The sequence below is a fragment of the Heteronotia binoei genome, chromosome 15 (genome assembly GCF_032191835.1).
Source record: "Heteronotia binoei isolate CCM8104 ecotype False Entrance Well chromosome 15, APGP_CSIRO_Hbin_v1, whole genome shotgun sequence".
Taxonomy (NCBI): domain Eukaryota; kingdom Metazoa; phylum Chordata; class Lepidosauria; order Squamata; family Gekkonidae; genus Heteronotia; species Heteronotia binoei.
Genome location: NC_083237.1, coordinates 34,110,973 through 34,132,838, shown reverse-complemented (window position 1 = coordinate 34,132,838; position 21,866 = coordinate 34,110,973). Strand labels below are relative to the sequence as shown.

The 21,866-nt window shown below is 43.4% G+C and overlaps 1 protein-coding gene across 6 annotated transcripts in view; it reads right to left on the bottom strand.

Annotated features, from left to right (window-relative positions):
• The window catches only part of NDRG2 (NDRG family member 2), a 307,888-nt gene that overhangs the window by 15,059 nt on the left and 270,963 nt on the right, over positions 1-21,866 (bottom strand). For 3 of the 6 annotated variants that reach the window (XM_060256427.1, XM_060256424.1, XM_060256428.1), the window contains 9 exons: positions 21,136-21,180; positions 18,659-18,764; positions 15,696-15,816; positions 15,536-15,598; positions 13,361-13,421; positions 11,029-11,115; positions 9,907-9,963; positions 4,521-4,624; positions 2,384-2,428 (listed from right to left, as the gene is read on the bottom strand). In XM_060256427.1, the coding sequence (XP_060112410.1) occupies positions 2,384-2,428; positions 4,521-4,624; positions 9,907-9,963; positions 11,029-11,115; positions 13,361-13,421; positions 15,536-15,598; positions 15,696-15,816; positions 18,659-18,764; positions 21,136-21,180 (689 nt within the window). The remainder of the gene's footprint in view (positions 1-2,383; positions 2,429-4,520; positions 4,625-9,906; positions 9,964-11,028; positions 11,116-13,360; positions 13,422-15,535; positions 15,599-15,695; positions 15,817-18,658; positions 18,765-21,135; positions 21,181-21,866) is intronic. The other 3 variants (XM_060256422.1, XM_060256425.1, XM_060256426.1) reach the window with 1 other exon arrangement.

Genomic DNA, 21,866 nt, shown 5'->3' with positions numbered 1-21,866 from the left:
CCGGAGGGGGGAATGGCTCCCGCTCGACAGACTGCCAGCAATGGTGGGAGAAACTGGAAAAATCCTGGAAAGTTATCCAAGAAAACCTGGAGGAAGGATTACAAAGCCCAATTCGACAAAAAACATTGTGCTGAGTGGGAATTCAAAGAGGGGGAGACAGTATTCCTATCCACCAAAAATCTTCCCCTGCCCCAGACGTCACGAAAGCTAGCCTATCGATACCTGGGGCCATTCAAAATAAAAAGAGTAATCAACAAAGTGACTGTAGAACTGGAGCTGCCCAAACTGTTTAGTAAAATACACCCTGTTTTCCATTGCAGTCTTATCCGTCGCGATCCGGGTGGGTCGAAGTGGCATCCTCGGAGCCCCGAGCCGGAACCTATTCTGGTGAAGGGTCAGAAACACCACGAGGTAAAGGAGATCCTCAATCCTAAGCTGAAAAAGGGGACTCTATACTATCTAGTCCACTGGAGCTATTTTCCTCCCAGCTGTGATGAGTGGGTAAAATCCTCAGACCTAAAAGCACCACAACTTCTTAAGCAATTTTACCTACTGCACCCAGACAAACCCCGAGCAAGAGCTTAGGGGGGGCAGTACGTCAGCTTGTGATTCATTGAAGCAACTGTATTGTATGATTATGCTTACTAACCCCCATTACTGATTGAACCCCGCTTTACTAACCCCATGCATTGCAAGAAAGGAAGGAGGGGTGGGAACAGAGGTTGCCAGAACTCCAAAGGCCAGGGAAACCTTTGAAGTGCAGAGTGCCAAGCTAGCCTCTCTGGCGCCTCCTAAACGGAGCAAGGACATCACCAGGGGGGAGAGCGCAGCCATCTCCAGGAAGAGATAACGAGGCGTGTGAAAGTATCACTTGTAGAACTGACTGTGGTTTTATTATGAGAAATGGTTTAAAGATCCATCCTTTGATGTGTACCCATATATGCCAATGTTTCAAGCTATCCCTTATCACTTTCAATGCCTACCAGTAGAGAGAGTAACATTGTTGTAATCAATAAATGAAACTTAGTTTTTAACAAAGACAAGTCTGATCATTTTGGAACTTCAATGAACCCTTTGCTGACAACGAGAGTGGGAAAATATTGGACCAAATACTGTAAAACTGGCTTCTGAAAAATTATATCTATTAATTCTGCTGTTTTAATGATATTAATTCCTAAACATTATTATTGTTAACAATCCAATAAAATATTTCATATACAATCATTAGAGTTTAGAGTGTACAATGAAAAAATCTACAATTCTGTGCAATATTCAAATTTGTCTGCATTGTAACCATCAACAGTACCGTTCAACAACTTTAATTCTATAAAGAAGTACATAAACACTTGAAGTGTCTCAAAAACACTTTCACTTCAAGCACTTTGGAACAACAAGGAGGATTTGCCAATACTGTAGCGGTCAGAAGATATCATATCTCTATTGAAGATTGGATTGGCTCCTTCATTTTTATGAATGGTGTTGAAAGAACTTATGCAAGGTCCAAATGCTAATTATACATTTCAGGATAAGTCTTTTGATTAAGATGGACGTCTTCTGATGAAGAATTTTGCTGAACAGAATGACTATTGACCTAGAACTTGTCAAATTGTTTCCAATTATTAGAAGTTGTTTCAAAGTGCTTGAAGTGAAAGTGTTCAAGACACTTCCAGCGATTGAAATTGTTTCCAGTTGCCATAAGAAGTTGTTCCAAAGTGCTTGAAGTGAAAGTGTTTTTGAGACACTTGGAGTGTTTATGTACTTTTATACTGATTTAAAGTTGTTGAACAGTACTGTTGATAGTTACAATGCAGACAAATCTGAATATTGCAGAGGATTGTAGACTTTTCATTGATTGTGTGCTGCAAACTCTAATGATGGTATACAAAATATTTTATTGAATTGTTTTCAATAATATTTAGGAATTAATATTATTAGAACAGCAGGATTAATAAACATAATTTTTCAGCAGCCAATTTCACAGTGTTTGGTCTAATATTTTTTCTTGCTTGTACTGTGTTCCTAGTACAGTGAGAGAGGAGAAACAGTCCCTGTTGAGCCTCCACCTCACATAACTGTTAAAAGGTACTTGAACCTTGTCATACGAACATATGAAGCTGCCTTATACTGAATCAGACCCTCGGTCCATCAAAGTCAGTATTGTCTACTCAGACTGGCAGCGGCTCTCCAGGGTCTCAAGCTGAGGTTTTTCATGCCTACTTGCCTTGACCCTTTTTAGTTGGAGATGCCGGGGATTGAACCTGGGACCTTCTGCTTACCAAGCAGATGCTGTACCACTGAGCCACCGTCCCTCCCAAAAGTAAAAGGCCAAAAGCCTGCCTAAGAGTGGATGGATGAAGGAAGGGTGGTCAGGACAGCGACTCACTTGAAACTGATGTCTCCTCCACGCTCCAAGCTCAGATCTCTGCGGCTGTAAGGGGGGGGAGAGGGGAACAGTAAGCACTTTTCTTACCATCAACAATCCTTAAGTAATCCCCTTCCTATTTCCTTTCTTCTGCTCCTGCCTTCTCTTAGCCTCAAAGCTGGATCTTACTTCCCCCACTCTTTCTTACATGACCTCAAAAAGGATATTATAGCATTGGAGAAAGTCCAGAAAAGGGCAACTAGAATGATTAAAGGGCTGAAGCACTTTCCCTATGAAGAAAGGTTAAAACGCTTGGGACTCTTTAGCTTGGAGAAACGTCGACTGCGGGGTGACATGATAGAGGTTTGCAAGATAATGCATGGGATGGAGAAAGTAGAAAAAGAAGTACTTTTCTCCCTTTCTCACAATACAAGAACTCGTGGGCATTCGATGAAATTGCTGAGCAGACAGGTTAAAACGGATAAAAGGAAGTACTTCTTCACCCAAAGGGTGATTAACATGTGGAATTCACTGCCACAGGAGGTGGTGGCGGCCACAAGTATAGCCACCTTCAAGAGGGGTTTAGATAAAAATATGGAGCACAGGTCCATCAGTGGCTATTAGCCACAGTGTGTGTGTGTATATATAAAAAATTTTTTTGCCACTGTGTGACACAGAGTGTTGGACTGGATGGGCCGTTGGCCTGATCCAACATGGCTTCTCTTATGTTATGTTCTTATGACCCTAGTTCTCGAGTTGCCAACAATGAAGATTGAAAGGTATTATCTGCATCTTAAAAGAGGGTATGGCAGGGATAAGTTTGGTAGATCTGAATGGACCTGAATTCTCCTTCCCATTATTATTATAACAACACTCCATTTTTTCCCTCCCAAATAGGAATCCAAAGTGGTTTACAACAGTGTTCTCCTGCTTCATCCTCACAACAACAATCCCATAAAGTGGCTTAAGCTGAGAGGGACAAACTGGTCCCAGGCCATGCAGCAAACTTCACAGAGGGAGAAATTTGAGTCTGGGTCTTCCCTACAGAATGGGCACAAATATCCCATGGGAGCCACATATAAGAACATAAGAAGAGTCCTGCTGGATCAGACCAGTGGTCCATCTAGTCCAGCATCCTGCCTCACACAGTGGCCAACCAGTTCCTCTGGACAGCTAATAAAAGGGCTGAGGCCTTCCTCTGATGTTGCCTCCTGGCTCGGGGATTTAGAGGTTTAGTGCCTCTGCACATGGAGGTTCTCCTAAGTTACCATGGCTAGTAGCCACTGATACACAGACTCCATGAATCTATCTAATCCCCTTCTAAATCTGTTTATTCCTGTAGCCATCACTCCATCCTCTGGCAGTGAATTCCACATTTTAATCACTCTCTGTGTAAAGTAGTATTTACTTTTGTCTGTCCTGAATCTATTGCCCATCAGCTTCATTGGATGCCCTCAAGTTCTAGCATTCTGGGAGAGGGAGAAAAAGTTCTTTATCAACCCTCTCCACTCCATGCATAGTTTTATAAACTTCTATCATGTACTCCCCTTAGCCATCTCTTTTCTAAACTGAAAAGTCTCAGAGTCTTCTGCTTTTCTTCATAGGAGAGTTGCTCCAACCCCCTAATCATCTTTGTTGCCCTCCTCTGTACTTTTTGCAGCTCTTTCATGTCCTTTCTGAGATACGGTCACTAGAACTGTACACAGTACTCCAAATGAGGCAGCACCATATAAATGTCCCCAAAATGTGGCTCCCTGTGGCTGATTTAGATTGGGATGAAGGCTGAAAAGTCCTTGCGGAACACATTCTCTTTCTGCACGGGGCCTGTGACTGCTTGGGAATTAAGTTCTCAGGTAGGACTTGATCCAAAACCCCATGACTGCCATGTGGCTGTCACATGAACTTGATAATGTGTGAATCCAGCCTCAATAAAAACACAGGGGCTCTACTTGCAAGAGTGGATGATGAATTCGGCTCCCCTCACCCGAAACCCCAAAATGCCTCATTTAGCAGAAGCTTGGGCCGCAGTAAATTAAAAGAAAAGGACATCTTATTAACTGATATTTTCTCCCTTTTTATCCCTCCCACCACCGAACTCTAACCCTAGTTTGCCACTCTCCTGGGCCTTTCCTTGTTCCCACAACCCCTGACCCTGTACCTGTTGTAGCTGCTCCAGTAGAGCTGAATATTAGGCAGGTTGGTCGCATGGCTCAGGATTTCCCGCTGCTGTTGCACCATCTCAGTGTTCTTGGAAAGTTCCTCCTGGGGGAGGGGGAGCAAGGAGAGTGGGCATGACTTCCATATACTCAACACACCTATTTGCAGTCTTGCTTTCTATATTCACCAGCTTTTCAACCAGTCTCTATTTTTTTGCTTTTAACACCAACTTCATGAGCAACTTCGTACCCTGACCTGGATGACCCAGGCTAGTCCAATCTGGTCAGATTTTAAAAGCTAAGCAGGGTTGATACTGCTTAGTATTTAGATGGGAGACCACCAAAGAATACCAGGGTCACTACCAATGTTCCCTCTAAGCTGCAGAGTCTTGTGAGCAAGAATTCTACTTTGTGAGCTACTGGCATTAAAGTTGTGAGCTGCTGCATAAATTAGTGTGATCTGAGGTCATCCTTCCTGAGCTAAGACAAAAATTTGTGAGCTGGAGGCCAAAAATCTGTGAGCAAGCTCACACTATCTCAGCTTAGAGGGAACACTGGTCACTACTCAGAGGCTGGCAATGGCAAACCACCTCTGAATCACCTTGAAAATCATGCTGGATCATCATATAGCTACAACTTGACAGCAATTTTCACCACCACCCATGTGGTGCCAACACTTCTCTTCCGGCCATGCAAAATCTTGTCTGCTGATCTCTACCTTGCAGATTAAGCTGGTGGTTAAAAGATGTGGGTTCCCCCCCACCCCCCGCCCAAGTCATTTAACAATCCGATTGTAATCTAAATTTTGCAAAAACTCTGAACACACCAACCAACTCAAATGTGAAATCCAAATGGATGGGTTGTTTGGGGTTTTTTTTAGATGTGCCTCTGGACATCAAATCCAACTGTTTCTTGTTTAGAGAAAGTAATCTGCATTCATTTGTTTCGGCTTTGCAAAACAGGCAGTGCTCTGGCTGCACAGCCGAGCTGCTGATTAAAGTAATCTGCATTTGTTTGTTTCAGCTTTGCAAAATAGGCAGCACTCTGGTCCTGGAGCCGAGCTGCTGATTACTGAGATAAGCGAAGCTGACACTGTGATGGGTCTCCTTCCTCCACTCACCCAGCGTTCTCCAGTCATGACTCGAACATCCCTGCTTGCTCATACCGGCAGGGCTGAGAAATGTATGTGACTCACTTGCTAAACTTGGCAGTTGACTGGGCACTGCTGCAGCCACCCCCCCAAGTGCCTCATTTCTTCACTCAAGCAAAGGACTTCAAGGAATGCAAAAGAAGCCTTTTCTCACACACACCCCATTATCTTGTATATATTTTATTTCAATTTCCATTTACATTTGTACAATTGTTGAACATAAACTAGGATTGCCAGGTCCGACTCAAGAAATATCTGGGGACTTTGGGGATGAATCCAGGAGACTTTGGGGGTTAGGGTTAGGGAGTGACAAGCATGACTCCAAAGAGAGTTCTGCCCATCATATTTAAAGGGACCATGCACACCTTTTAAATACCTTCCTTCCATTTGGAATAATGAAGAATAGGAGCACCTTCTTTTGGGGCTATAAAATTGGATCCCCTGGTCCAATCTTTTTGAAACTTGGGGGCTGTATTGAGGAGAGGCACCTGATGCTATACTGAAAATGTGGTGCCTCTACCTCAAAAAACAGCCCTTCCAGAGCCCCAGATACCCACAAATCAATTCTCCGTTATACCCTAGGGGAATCGGTCTCCATAGGATATAATGGAGTGCCCAACAGACATTTCCCTCCCCCCTCCCTTTTCTGATTACCCTGAAACAGGGGAAGGGCCTCCAAACTGGGGGATCCCCTGCCCCCAACTGGGGATTGGCAACTCTAACATAAACCGATCAGCTGTATTCAAAATCATACATTTGTACAGAACTTACTTAAATTAACTTAAATAATTCACTTCTATTTAAATAACTTTATACTTTCTAAATCTTTCTATCTCCTTTATTTAATTTATTCTTGATTTTCAGCTATATAATTTAAAAAACTTCCAATTTTTCTTAAAATTCTGAAGTTGGTTTGTTATGCATGAAAAAATGTTAATTTTGCTATTGTTGTGTATTCATTTAGTTTATTCCTTTATTCCTTCAAGACACTTTGCTGACTTCCAATTTGCTGCAAATATTACTCCTGCCACTGTCGCTATGTACTTGAATAATTCACTGTATATTTTTGTAATATTGCTTGGTAAAATATTTAATAGCATATTTAATGGATCCCCTGCAAACTTGAATTTTAATATCTTTTGCACTTCTTCATGTATATCCAATATTGACTTGATTTCTTGCATGTTCATCACATATGATAAAATGTTGCATTTGTATTCTGACATTTCTAGCACTTCTTTTTATAATCTCTATTTACTTTTGTTATATTTTAGGGTGATATGCCATCTAAAGAACGTTTTATACCAGTTCTTCCTTTATACTTGACATTCGGTAACCTTTGATCCAGAGATTTTCTTATAGGCTCATATGTATATATGTATGCATCCGTTTTGTCATACAATTTTTTACTTAGTCCATTTCAGTGTCATGTTGCAATAACATTTTACATATTTATCCCAATAGGTGTTTTGAGTCTTCAGTGATTAACTGTGTAAAAACTGTTTTCTTAGTCAACCACCTTCTTTAGCTATTTGTTCTTTCAACTTTAATACTATCTGATGATATAATAATCTGTAGGTAATTATGTATTCCTTCTTTAATAATGATTATCTCCAGTTTAATATTCCATTGAGTTTATAATCCAGTTTGAGATCCAGACTAATGCAGCTGCTTGGCAATACAGTTTGATATTCGATACAGCTAAGTCTCCTCTCTCTCTCTTTCTTATTCTTGCCTTCTTTCTGTTCCATTTGAAATTCTCTGCCATTTAAAAACTATTTCCATATCTATATCTATATAGATATATATATTGGTAACATTTGAAACAAAGAAGTCAACTTTGGTAATATATTCATTTTGATTGCAGAAATTCTTCCCAACCATGATTTTTTTTAGCTTTCCCCATCTTTGTAAGTCTTTATTGATGTTTATCCAAACTTTTTGATAAGTTATCTCTGTAAAGATTATCATTTTGTCCTTTTACAAAGATTCCAAAATATTTTATTGGGTTTTTTTTTTTTAGTAACAACACATTCTCTTCTTCTTCTGCTTTAATTGCCATTAAAAACATTATCTTTGTTTTCTTTTTGTTCAAATTATATCCAGAATAAGTTCCAAAACTATTTATTTTCTTATACTATATATTTCAGGAAGATATTTGGTTTTATTGCTGATATAACGACATCATCGGAATAACTTTTCATTTTATATTCTTTGTATTTTTTTATTCCTGAAATCCTGATGTCTAATTTTTATAGCCAATATTTCCATTGCCCAAATAAATAATAATGGTGATACTGGACAGCCGTGTTGCATTCCTTTTGCTATTTCAATTTTTTCTGTTAAAGAGCCATTTATTAAAATTCTAGCTTGTTGATTTGTGTAAATACTTTGCATCCAGTGTAAAAAGTCTGTTCCACAGTTCTTATTTTGCAATAATTTCATTAAAAATAACCAAGATACATGATCAAAAGCTTTCTCTGCATCTAAGAACACAAATGATGGGTTTCCCCCCTCCTTTTCTCTTTGAACATTCAGTTGCATTCAGTTAATAAATGCCTAACATTAGACATAAGAAGCCTTTTTTTTGTCAGGTAGCCTTGTTATGAGGTAAGATGAGGTGGTCACTAGGCAGTGGATTTTGGACCTTATTCAGATGTGAGATAGAACCATCGTGGGCATAATGTGCTTGGAAATTCCATCTCCACTGAAATGAATAGTTCCACCACATTTCTGTGGAACACGCACAGAAGAATACAGTAAACTTCCAATCCCTTTTGTGAAGCGGAAACAGGCACATATGTGCAAATACAGGCTTATATTTTTATCCTGCTTTTCAGACCAAAAACCATCAGGCAACAGTGATAATTATAATTTGAACCTGTTCTTGTTTTAATCATCCCTTCAGAAATTAAGCCAAAGTACACATAATAGCATTGACTCAAATCCTTTCACAGTGCTCTCGCCTTCCCATCTACAGTTAAAGCTGCATCTCTGGAAACAGACTGTAAACTCCTCAGGGCAGAGGACTACTTCTAAACTTATAGTACTATCCAATTATTTTAGGTATAAAAGCACTTATTGTTTTCTCCCCCGTCTAGTAATTCAAACAAACATTGCCACCGACATTAGACTGAATTAAAGATGACAAAACTGCAAAGTGATAAAAATACATGTTAATCTATACATTGACTAAATGGGGTACAGGCTATTAGACAAAGTTGAACACAGCTCCTTTTTTGGTTATGTTACTTGTTACTCAGATGCATTTTATTAAAAAAAGGATTCATATAGTGCTTTAAAGACTAGCAACTTTTAAATCTCCATCATCTTGCATGGACTACAGCCCATCAAGGAGCTTCAGATCTTGAAAGTCCATGATACTTAAAAAGATTCTTATTCTTCAATAAATCACAAGACTCCAATTTAATTTTTGCTACAACTGGCTAGCATGGTTCCTCCTCTGCAAACATGTACATAAGGGACAGTGAGCTAGAACCAATCAGTTTCTCTGCTAGTTTGAAAGTGAGGAGGGAGCTGCCTATCACCATCAGAACAGCTTTGCAGGGAGATCATGGGACCTGTATAAACGAAAGACATGGTGGCTGTACTAAAGAAGGGACTGGACAAGATTTAGCAAAAGAGGCTGTCTGGATTTAACCCAGTTTATTATTACTAACACCGCCACCAAGTAAATATATGAATTTAAACAGGGCTTTTTTTGTAGCAGGAACTCCTTTGCATGTTAGGCCACACACCCCTGATGTAGCCAGTCTTCCTGGAGCTTACAGTAGGCCCCGTACTAAAAGCTCTGTAAGCTCTTGGAGGATTGGCTACATCAGGGGTGTATGGTCAAATATGCAGAGGAGTTCCTGCTACAAAAAAAAGTCCTGAATTTAAAGATGCATTTCAACTGTACTTTGAAGAAGAATGTGTTATTGGGTCACAAGCGACTTAAGGTGACCCCAATCACACGGTGTTCAAGGCAAGAGATAAGCAGAGGTGGTTTGTCATTGCCTTCCTCTGTTTAGCAACCCCAGTTTTCATCAGTGATCTTCCATTCAAGTACTGACCGTGGTCAGCCTTACTTAAATCCCAGGCCCTAATGAGCTTGGTTAGGGCAGTTCAGGCTTCTGTAACTCTACTTTACAAAAATTTTATTTAACACACATAGCGCAGCACCACCCTTTCCCTGTCTTCCCTCTCCACATTCAGACTGGTCACCCACTTCTACTTACAGTACTGAAGAGATGTCCCATAATCATCTCTGAGATGGAAGATGTGAGGCCAGTCAACTGTAAAGAGCAACCAAAATGAGATGGAAGATTAACACTGGTTCCAAGATGTTTATTACACAGATATTGCTGCTTTGCTTTTCTCCTCAAAGGAGCTTGCCACCTCATTCTCCCCTCCTCATAACAACAATATGAGGTACATTAGATTGATAGAAAGCAGGAATTGGCCCACGGTTGAGGTGGGGATTTGAACTTGAGTCTCCCAGATCCTAGCCCAACACTCTTAGTTACTACACAAAGCTGGCTCACAGAGACTTGTGGTCACAGGGAAAAGACTAGGAATCCCCTCAGTCTCCCAACAGATAGGTAAGGATCCCTGATATTCTGGTCTTTATTTCCTTATCCAGAACCTAATAGATAGGCTCACCATGATTCCTCCCACAATGTTCTTTTAAGTAGCCTGACCCCAGAACAGTGAAGTAATCACAAAGAGCGTGCTGATGAGCAGAAATAGAGTGTCTTTTCTTGTACCCTTGAATTAATATAGCCCTTCCCAGACTTTACTAAGATGGAAGGGGTAAACAGTCTTCTATATATCAGGTACTGCTTTTAGACAAGCTTTGGGCTTGGAATTGCTTTCAAGAAAGTCACTTTTCCCTTCCTGGGAAACAGGAGGGGGAGCAATTTTCAGTAACTAACCCTATCAGATGTTGCCACCTGCCCTGATTCTAACCAACCAGACTTTTGGATGAGGTGAAGGGAATGAAGTGTGCCTCCTGGTGTTTTTAAAGCTGAGGCCATTTATACATTTTTAAATTACAAACAATGTGTCAGTTTATGCTGGCAAATATTGGCATGAATTAGCATGGAACAGCTGGGTTGATTTGGAACTGTTCAATGACCCCCTCCAAGCACAGACTGAACTAGATAGACTTTTTTTCTCCCACCCCCAGAGGGGAAACACATCAATAGTTCCCCTCCTCCTTTCAACATTGCTTTGCACTGTATCTTACAGTGGCATATGTCTGTATATATATTTATGGGAGCCACAGCCAATGTCACAATTTCAGGAAAAGCGTAACAGACAGATCCCCCCCACCTCCCCCCCCCACTGCTCCTCCTCACCTTGTGAGCTGCCCAGTCCATCCAGCCCTTGGCATTTGGGTCAATGTTGATGAGAACCAAACCCTCCACGGTGTTAGGATGAGCGAGCTGTGGAGAATCATAACCTTTAGCACAGAAATAGCTCTTCTGCCTGTTCAAAGCACTTCATGGACAGCATTTCAAGACAAATCTATACACATAGCAGAATGAGGTGGCAAAGTATCGCATCACACTTTTGAATGTTTTTAAAAAATCTAGAAAAGAGAATACCAGCACATCAAGGAGAGAAAAAATGATTATCCCAGCCCCTTTTCTGTTCTGCTGGTTTTCTATTTCTAGGGAGTTTTGTTATGTTTTTAATGGAGGAAAACATTCAAAAGCATCGTCTCCCACATGTGTTGTGGTGTAGTTCATTTCAGTGCACGTGTAGGACTAGATCTCAGTAATCCTGAGAACTCCCCACTAAGGCAGACTAATATTATTTTCACACATTGGAGGCAGGAGGGTTGATGCAGAATACATTTTCTATTTGCAGAACAGAACTTTCTTGCCTCCCCTCTTCCACTGTGGCTCATTGATCTCCACAAAATGCTGCTCTCTGGGTAAAGGGGACCCTGAGGAATGCTTTGAAGGGTAGCGGGATTTGGCAGAAATTGCCAATTTAGTCTGGAGTCAAGCTGAGAAAGCATGGCTTTAAAAGGCCACCTAATGAAAACCAATGCAAAGTGATGCTCACTAGGACAAACAAAATAAAATGAAATCCCCAACCCTGTCCATTTTATATAACAGAGATAGGGGGAAGGAGGGAGGGATGGAGGGCTGAACAGGGAATGACTTGCCAGAGGTTAGGGCCATAACAGATGGCCTTTGTGTAACAGCTCTGAGACAGTAAACTCGGCATTGGCGAATATTAATAAAAGGACTGAAAATAAAACTGTCAGCATCATAATGTCTTCATGTAACTCTATAATGACTGCATTTGGAATATTATGTAGAGTTCTGATAATCCTGTCTCAAAAAAAAGGGGGGGGGGATACTACATAATGTTCAGGAAGGGCATAAATAGAATGATGCCAAAGTATCTTTCCTGCAAAGAACTACAGGTTTGGAAATTCCAAGTTTTTAAAGAAATAATTTCTATAGGAGGGTTTATGAAATCAGAAATGATATGCAGACTCTGCCCACACTCAAACTATTAGTACGTGGAGCTGCTCAGAAACATTAATAGGCAACAGGTTCAAAAGGGACATAATAAAGTATTCCTTCACACATCACAGTTAACTTTCTTGAAAAATTTACCGGTTTGGTGTAGTGGTTAAGTGTGCGGACTCTTATCTGGGAGAACCGGGTTTGATTCCCCACTCCTCCACTTGCACCTGCTAGCATGGCCTTGGGTCAGCCATAGCTCTGGCAGAGGTTGTCCTTGAAAGGGCAGCTGCTGTGAGAGCCCTCTCCAGCCCCACCCACCTCACAGGGTGACTGTTGTGGGGGAGGAAGGTAAAGGAGATTGTGAGCCGCTCTGAGACTCTTCGGAGTGGAGGGCGGGATATAAATCCAATATCTTCTTCTTCTTCTTCTTACTGCTAAAGGAGGTTGGGGTGGCCCTCCCCACACCCCTTAGGCCACTTTAAAAAGGCCAACTTGTGGACAACAGCGCTATTAGAAGGAGAAAGCAGTACACCTCTGAATACCAGCTACTGTGTGTATATTGGTGGTGGTGGGGGAGACAGCTGCTGCCTTTAGGTCCTGCTTGCTTCCAGAGGCATTGGCTGACACAGGATGCTGGACCAGATGGATCTTTGGTCTGATCCATTTTTTTTAACTATTAATTTTAATAATTTTGGGGAGCAGAGGAGAGAGGTGAACTGGGGGGGCTTTCTAACTCACAGCTCTGTCTCTCAGCCGCTATGCTATACTAGCTCTTGCATATTGTCTTCCCTAAATGCCTACAACCTTCATATATGCTATTGCAGTTCTCCTTACAAAATAGCTCAAGATGATCATTCTTATGCATCTGAGGGGGAAAGACAGGGGCTTGCCTGCCTGGTGAGTTCACGGCTCATCTGAGATTTGAACCCAGCCCTGCATCCAGCCTGACACTAACTCTCTGGTGCCAGTCCCAGCTTCCAGCCACATCTCAGTTCAACAGATACTCTAGTTTCCACTTTGGCAGGGTTTTGCATTCCTGTGGCCTGGTAGGAACCCAAAGGCTGGCCATTCTTACAAGCCAAGGCCTTATTCCCATGAGGTGATCTTACTACATCCATTTGGCATGGCAAAGTTTTTTTTTAATATGCCCCTTCTCTCACAGTCAGAGCTAAGTGGGTCCCCTCCTCTGTCTAGAGTGACTCACGCTGTAACGTGCCAGAACATACGCGCCGGCCCCCACTCCAATTCCGATGATGCTGGTGAAGCTACAGGAGGGAAAGAGGGAAGGTCAAGTTACAAAATATACAGAAAAAGCAGGAGCTCCCAGACCATAAGCTCCCTAAGCTGTGGATTCCTGTGAGCAAAAATTCTACTTTGTGAGCAACTGGCATTAAAGTTGTGTGCTACTGCATAAATTAAGTTGCTCTAGGGCCATTTTTTCTGAGCTAAGACAAAAATGTGTGAGCTGGACTCTAAAAAACTGTGGGCTAACCTAGCACACACTTACTCAGTTTAGAGGGAACACTACTCCCGAACCCTTTGAGATTTTCAAATGGTTCTTTTATATATTTGCCCCGTGGCGCAGAATGGTAAAGCTGCAGTACTGCAGTTGGAGCCCTCTGCTCACGACCTGAGTTCGATTCCAGCGGAAGCTGGTTTAGGTAGCCGGCTTGAGGTTGACTCAGCCTTCCATCCTTCCGAGGTCGGTAAAATGAGTACCCAGCTTGCTGGGCGGAAAGTGTAATGACCGGGGAAGGCAATGGCAAACCACCCCGTAAAAAGGTCTGCTGTGAAAACGTTGCGAAAGCAGCGTCACCCCAGAGTCGGAAACGACTGGTGCTTGCACAGGGGACCTTTCCTTTTTCCTTGTGCCTCCATAACCCTCTTTCTCAAAATACACATTTTAAAAAAACAAGATGATTCAGCAGGAGCTTATACAGCAATGACAACAATGGCAAGGACAAGAAGGAGAGGCAGGCTAGATGAGGAGCTGTTATTTCTGAGGACTGCAACAAGTTGCACCTTGTAGGCCGAATCCACAGCTCTAGTAGCTCAGAAGGAACAAGACAGAAGGCAACTGAGCACCAGGAAGGGAGTTCTTCTCTGAGCTTCAAAAGGGGAAAGAAATGAAAATACATCCAAGGACCTTAAAAAAGAGCTGGGGATGAGCAAAATCTGCCAGGAATGGCAAGAGTCTTCTTGACTGGAACAACACTCTGGGAATAATACAAAGTGTACATTTGCACTACACTAAATAATGCATTTTGCATCTGTAGTATTACTGTGTAAGAATAGCATACATCCAGTTGTAAAACAGATTATTTAGTGTAGTGTGAATGCACTCATTTAGAGTTCAGTGGCTCCTTAAGACCAACAAAGTTTTATTCAAGGTATGAGCTTTTCATATGCATGCACATTTCCTTAGATACATAGAAATGGAAGATAACCATTCAAACATATAGACAGAGGATGAACAGCAAAATAGCATGCAACATGATGAAGATAGGTTAAGATACGCAGAGAAAAAACAGGAATATGAGTTAAGTTTATAGGGTCAACAGTTGTTTGGATTTAATTAAGGAGGAACAACAGTGAGGTAATAAATATGGCAAAATAGGAGATAAATGTGTAAATGAATCGTTTCTAACAGTGGGAAGTTAGCTGAGACTATGTTGCGACGCTCCATTCATCTCCTCTTAAGAATGAAGGTAACAAACAGCATTTTTTTTCTTTTGTTGGGGTGGGATGCAGTGTTAGAAAGGGGTGCAGTGTTGGTCTTAAAGGTGCCACTGGACTCTAACTTTGTTCTATTGTTTCAAACCAACATGGCTGCCCACCTGGATTGCTCTGAGAGTAGGGTTCCCAGGTGCCTAAGTGGGGAGGGGGACCCCCTAGCAGGCACTTCCTGTTGCCTTTCAGCTGGCCATGGGTGGAGAAATGTCACCAAAATGGGGGGGGGGGGAATGTCAGCAGCAGCCCAGTGTCAACATGTTGCTGGGGGACACTAGGGATGCTCTAGCATTTGGCCAAAACTCTGTTCTTAAATGCCCTAATGCCAGAGCATCACCAGCTTCACGCTGACATGACCTGCAACGCATGCAGGAAGCAATGCCAGCATACTGCTAGGGGGGTCCCAACCACCCAGAAAGCTTCCCCACACACAGGTTGCTGGGGGGAACTTGGCAACCCTATCTGAGAGCACAGTTAGCCCTGTCCCTAAATTACTTTATGGGAAGTGCTTATTCTGATTTTACCTTCCAGAGTGAGCCACTCCCTTTTGAGATGCTGATGGAAGACCCAAAGTGCCCCTTGCTAGACGATGTCCTCCCGTCAAGCCCCAACACCATTCCCCCTGCCATGTCATCCCACCCAGACTCACTTGACATATTGCAAGATGCAGGGGATCATGTCAGCAAGCTGGTCCAGTGAAGGATACTGATACCTAAGCAAAGAAAGAGGGGCTGCGTTAGATGGCTGGACAGCGTCCCCATCACACCCAACCATGAGGGTGGGACGGGAGTGGGGGCTGGAAGGCTCACCCCAGAGGAAAGGCCGGGGCGCCTTCCTCCATGCCAGGAGCGTCCACATGGATCACCACGAAGTTCTTTATGATCTCTTGCATGTCCTCAAAGTGGAAGAGGGTGTCGAAGCACGAATGATCTGGGTGGGGACGGGGTTGGGGAGACAGAAGAAGGGGGTGTCAGGCTAATAAAGGGCAAGAGGCAGTGTGGTCAGACTGGCAAGGCCCAATATATTTATTTTTTTCAAGGGACAGCCTTGTTTGTCAGGAGCTACAGTGATGCAGGTGTCAGATTTAAGATGCCACTGGAGAGTGGCAAACTGTTAAGTTCTGTTTAATTTTCAAGAGGCATCTTTTGGTTTTTCTTCCTCAGGTGTCAAAATATTTTGGGGGGTGTTCAGAATGGCAGGACTTGTAAGGAATGCCAGTGTTAATAAGGACAGTGCTTTTTTGTAGAAAAAGCCCAGCAGGAGCTCCCGCCTGGCCTGGGAGCATGTGGCTGTCACATGGCGGGTCGGACCAGCCGGAACCCTGGCCATCCCAGGTGGAGCAAAGCTCCTGTTGGCTCTGGCAAAAAAAAAAAAAAAGCCCTGGTTAGGGAGAAGGAGATCTTCATCTTTTTAAAATAAGGGGACAGTTGGCCCTGACGAAGGGGCAGGCAAATTCCACAGTGGAGTACTATTCACATCAGAAGCACAAAAACAAATATAATACCCATTTAAAATTTGACACTGGAACCTGTGAGGCTGAAAATGTCAAGATCTGAATCCATGTTTTTTGACTTAGGAGCAAGAAATAAATCTTTCGGGGTGTGGTGGCCTTTTGAGCAGAGGAACCTACAGTCAAAAGGTAGGTCAGAGCGTAAAAACTGCATGCCTGCAAAATTTGAGAGCTGTAAAGAGAGTCTATGGCACTTGACAGATTTTTTTTTTTTACTCTGGCCTCAATCTGAGCATCACACAAAATAATGCAGTTCTCAAAAAAATGCACAATTTGTGATTACTTATATGAGAGCAAGGGCAGGAAGCAGCCAGACATGCCTCTAAAGTGAACCCAGAACCTAATTCCAGCCTTGAGCCCCAGCTACTTTTGCAGGGGCCATCAAAGGAAGAGGTGGAAGCAGCCAGGTGCCTCCCAACCCTCCACCATGCTGACCTGAGAATTTGCACTCAAGGAAATTTTAATTGACATTTATATTAAATCTGCCTTCCAGCAAGTCAATCCATTGGTCCTTCAGGGTCAGTATGGTCTACTCAGACTGACAGTAGCTCTGCAGGGTCTCATGCTGAAATTTTTCACATCACCTACTACCTGCTTGTTTTATTTGCAAAGTGCAGGAAGTAAACCTGGACCATCTGCACAATAAACAGATGTTCTACCACTGAGCCATGGCCCTTCTCCACAATTCTGACCCCTGTGGGAGCCAAATTTTTCGTTAAAAAATGAGTTGACTATCTCACAGCATAAAACACCCCAGGTTAACTCATAGACAGAAATCACACATACGGTGAACAAGCTGCTGGCTGCCTTTCTCCCCTCTACAGCTTCTCTTTCAATATCTCTCTTCTCCAGAAGATTCCCTGCACCTTCCAAGTCCCAGAAAAAAAAGCCAGATGAAATAAAGAGCATCACAGCTACAAAGTGTGGTTCAAGAGTGGGCAAACCAATCCTACCTCCCATCCCGCATTCTTAGATTTTACCAGCATTTTACAGTTCTGTGACCTCTACTATAACTTTAAGGAGTTTTTTCAAATAAAAACTGTGGTTCTTAAGAGTGCAAAATGAAACAGAAAAAGACAGTCAAAAGGACCTCATTCTTTTTAAAAATCTGCTTTAGACTTTTACTGTTTATAGGTCAGGGGATGCACCAGAAATCTTAGCAGACTTAGGGCCAAATGCTGCCCGGAGCCTGCTTTGGCAGGGAGGGCAGGATAGAAATGGAATTAAATAAATAGTTGTGATGATGATGAGAGAGCCAGTTTGGTGTAGTGGTTAAGTGTGCGGACTCTTATCTGGGAGAACCGGGTATGATTCCCCACACCACCGCTTGCAGCTGCTGGAATGGCCTTGGGTCAGCCATAGCTCTCACAGAGCTTGTTCTTGAAAGGACAGCTTCCGGGAGAGCCGTCTCAGCCCTACCCACCTCACAGGGTGTCTGTTGTGGGGGGAGAAGACATAGGAGATTGTAAGCCACTCTGAGTCTCTGATTCAGGGAGAAGGGCGGAGTATAAATCTGCAATTCTTCTTCTTCTTCTTCCAATTTTTTTTAATGAGTTGGCTTTTAGTCAGACAGCAGGTGCTGGAAACTAAATCTCTCAAGCACTGCAGGGGTGCATGGTGTGGAGGGAGATGGGGCTTGCTCCATGCAGATTTCCTGACAACCCCCCCCCCAACCCTGAGGTGATAATCTGCTCCACTGGGGGCAGCATCTCCCTTGAGGCCATTTCAAATAAGGAAAACAGCATAGTGGGCGGCAGGGTTGAGGTGCCAATCCCAATTTAGTTCTCAGCAAGTTGGGGGAATCCCAGTCCAGTTCATTGAAAAATGTGAAGTTTAGGTTGGCCCAGAACTGCCAACGCATGAAGTGCAGTCAAGCTCTGATTGGGCAGACTGTGATTTGCTCACAGCTACCTAGTGAGGAACATGCAATCTAAGTTTCAGTAATTTGGCTTGTCTAATTTTGGTTCTTATTTCTCATGAGAAGAGGGTGGGTGGTTTGTTAGCGATGTGCAGGGTAGAGTGCAGGAGAACTTGCACACACATCTAGTAGTAGACAACAAGAAATTCAGGTGTGCATTCCAAACCCTTGGCAGCTCTGAACAAAATGTTCTTGGGGTTCTTTTGGAAAGACAAGTTCCCTCAAGGGTTCGGTGGCCTGCCCTGGCAAGTTAAGTTTCAAGTTCTCTCTTGGAGCTGCAGTGGTGGGGAAAAAATTCCAATGCCCCCCCCTCCCCACCAAATAAGATGGTGTTCCAGTCTTACGATTTTGTCCGACATCATGGTAGGTGAGGATGGCTGGGCGTTTGGGCTTGGGTGTCCCGTGGATGGTGATTGTGACAATCCCATAAGGGGTTTCCACTTGGTGTTTCTGGGAAAGAAAAAGAGAGGAAAACACACACGGGTGAAAAAAGCAGTGCTGAGATTCCGAGTTCCCGCAGGGGGAATTTGCAAAACAGACCTTTCTAAAGAATGTTAACGGAGCCATACTTCAGTGACATATTTTGCATGAATAAAGGCCCAGGTCCAATCCTTGGCTTTTCCATTTAAGGGACCTTAGAGAACAGGGCTGAGGAAGAAGATCTCTTGTCAGAGAAACAACAGAGAAACTGGGCATGTCAAAACTTGGGGCTAAGCCATATGCTGTTTTGCTCTTAAGCATGAGGCTGTATCTATCAGGTGCTTAAAAGTAAAATCAAAACCCTAAAAGGCCAGCATCGGTCAAATGAAGCAGTGGCCACTATGTTACAGAAGAAGTCCTGCTGAATTCAACACAAAGGAAAGAGCGTCTCCGTCTTACCACTCCCATGGTACGTGGTGGGGGCGGGGGGAGAAACTTGGGTCAATATTCAAAACAATCAGATTCTGTTTGGACTGGACTGGAAAAAAATAGAACTTCATTGTTTATTCTCCCAACCCTTCCTGCTAAGGCCTTCTTGTATGGCACACAAGGGATTTCAATGTGTTCAAAAGCAAGCAGAGAGACACGGAAGGGCTGAGCAATTTGGCACCTGCTAATATTCCATTCCACAGCTTCAATGACACAGGTATAAAAAGGGAGAAGGGGGGGAGGTCAAAGAGACAGCACAGAAAACAGGCAGTAATGCTAAGAGGCAGAGAACCTGGACTTGTGACTCACGATCAAGGTTGTCATTGCCCAGCAGAGGGAACAGGGAATAGCAGAAGCTTACACCACTTGCAACCCATCAAGCTGAATTAACAGATGGTAAGTCTGGGAAGTCCAAGCTTCCTGGATATTCTCTCTCTCACTCCGCGGTGGAATCTGAATCTAGCTAGCCGAATGCTGGACCTATTGGTAGAGATTTCCATCCTGCTGATGGCCTCTGGCAAGACTGGTTTCTTGTGGCCTCAGTTCCTTATCCATAAAATGGGCAAAGGAGCAACATGCCCAGGCCATTGCGCACTGCTGCTGCATTATCTAACTTCATAAATACCCTACAATTAAAATGTTCCTGTTTTACAGATTGGGAAAGGGAAACTGAGAGACGTGCCCTGCCTAGGAGTAGTCAACGAGGTCATACTTAAGCAGCGATGGGACTGACCTCATTAGCTGGGGGTTGAGCCGAAATCCAAAAGGTTCCTCCAGCTCGAAGTTGCGACGGGGTTGCCACTGGGCCAAGGAAAAAAGCAGTCCCTCCTGCTCATATATGCCTTTGAGTGCAGCTGCAGAGGCTGACTGCTGAACCTTTTCACAGCATGATGTTAAGGCGCTGTTCCTTTGCTAATGCTTCAGGTCAAAAAGCTTTTTAAAACCCAGGAGCAAGGACGTGTAAAAATTTGGGAGCCCTAAGGTGTGATGGCAAAGGAAGCTGTAGTTGTTGAAATGCTGCATATTGCACAGCTATGTAAAGCCCCAGAGCGTGGGAGGAGAAGGTAGCAGCTCTAATTCAAACCCAGATCTGGTTTCCGCATGTCCACCTTGCTATCCGAGGGAGAAACTGGCAGATGGCAAATTAGAATAGCGATTAGACTGTTAGAACTGGGAGAGGACAAGCTACAAAATCGAAGCCAGCAAACAAGGGAACAGGCTGGGCGAGAGCCAGAATTCCTGGGCGGGTTGCCACATTTTTCCTGGCAGGGCTTCTGTGCTTTGAACAATTGCACAATGGGCAGACATTCAACCAATGCAACCTTTCCCAGCAGGACAACAGGAGAAGCTGCATTAGTTGAATTTCTGCCTCTCACATGGGTTGTCAGAGGCACAGGAATCCCACCAGGGTGTGTGTGGGAGAATATAGAGCTCCAGAGGCAACTCACACATACCCTCGAGGCCTCAAATAGCTCCCAGGAAACTCAGAAGTCATCGCACCCAGCTCTGCTTACGCTGACTCACTAAACCTCCCCCACAGCACAGGAGAGAATCTAGGATTTATCCTTGGATTGCCATCTTTTCCCCTGACAGAGGTGCTGTGCCTCCTCAGTGGTTTCACTGACAGGTGTGGCTTTTTCCACCAACGCAGTTCCAGACTACGGAAAGCTGCACATACAAGATTTCTGCCCAAGAAATAAAGTGTCACTCAGATTTCCGCCATCTTTCTGCGTTTGGTGATTACAGATATAGAAGTTTGGATGGAGAGCAGAGAGACGGGACCACTGAGTGCCAATGGGTAGCTTCTTGTTATGTTTTTTTTGGTGTGTGGGTGATTTCTGCAAGCTTCAGGAGGGAGCACCAGTTCTGTTCCTCAAGAACAACATGGAAGGGAGGGGGGGAGGAGAATTACCTGGCCATGCTCCTGCAGAAGTTTGGCTGTTATCAATTCAGCATCCTAGAACACAGAGAAAGAAAGGGGGGGAAAGACAGACAGAAAGTGCAAGAAGGTGGGAGGTAAGTGAGGAAAGAAGTATCAGGGTTGCAGAGATGGTGGTGGGGTTAAAGGAGAATAAGTTGCAGTCCCTTCCCTGTGCTGAGATTCTTAAAACCTGGGGGGGGGGGGGGGTGAGTCGATCTAAAGCATGGTAGAATCACCAGAAGACTACGAACACTTTAGAACTGCAACCTAATTGTCAAGCGGGTCATCTGCTCTGTTCCAAGATCACTCAATGGGGGAGCACAGAAGGTACTTTTTGGGAAAGCAGAACTCCCCATCCCTCTACACATTTAATGCAGGAAGTTAACCATTTAGACTTACAGTCTACTAATAGCTGAAAATGTAGTCTGGATCCAATCCAGTCATGGATAGGGAAATGTAACTTCTTCTAATTCCTCCTTCCTGTTGCAGACCCCCAATTTGTCCCCCCTGCCATTCCAGAGGGCTGAGTCCCCCCAAAGCAGCATACTGGGGAGATAAATAGGCTGCAGATAAAAGAGGAAAGTGGGAAAGTTCTATTCTGCTGATGAAACTGCCTTTTGTTAGCAGAAAATTTAGTCAGGATCCAACACTCTGGTCCTTGTGAGTTGCACTGATGGATAAGGAAACCTGAACTGTCCCAACTTTTTTTTGCCAGATGCCCT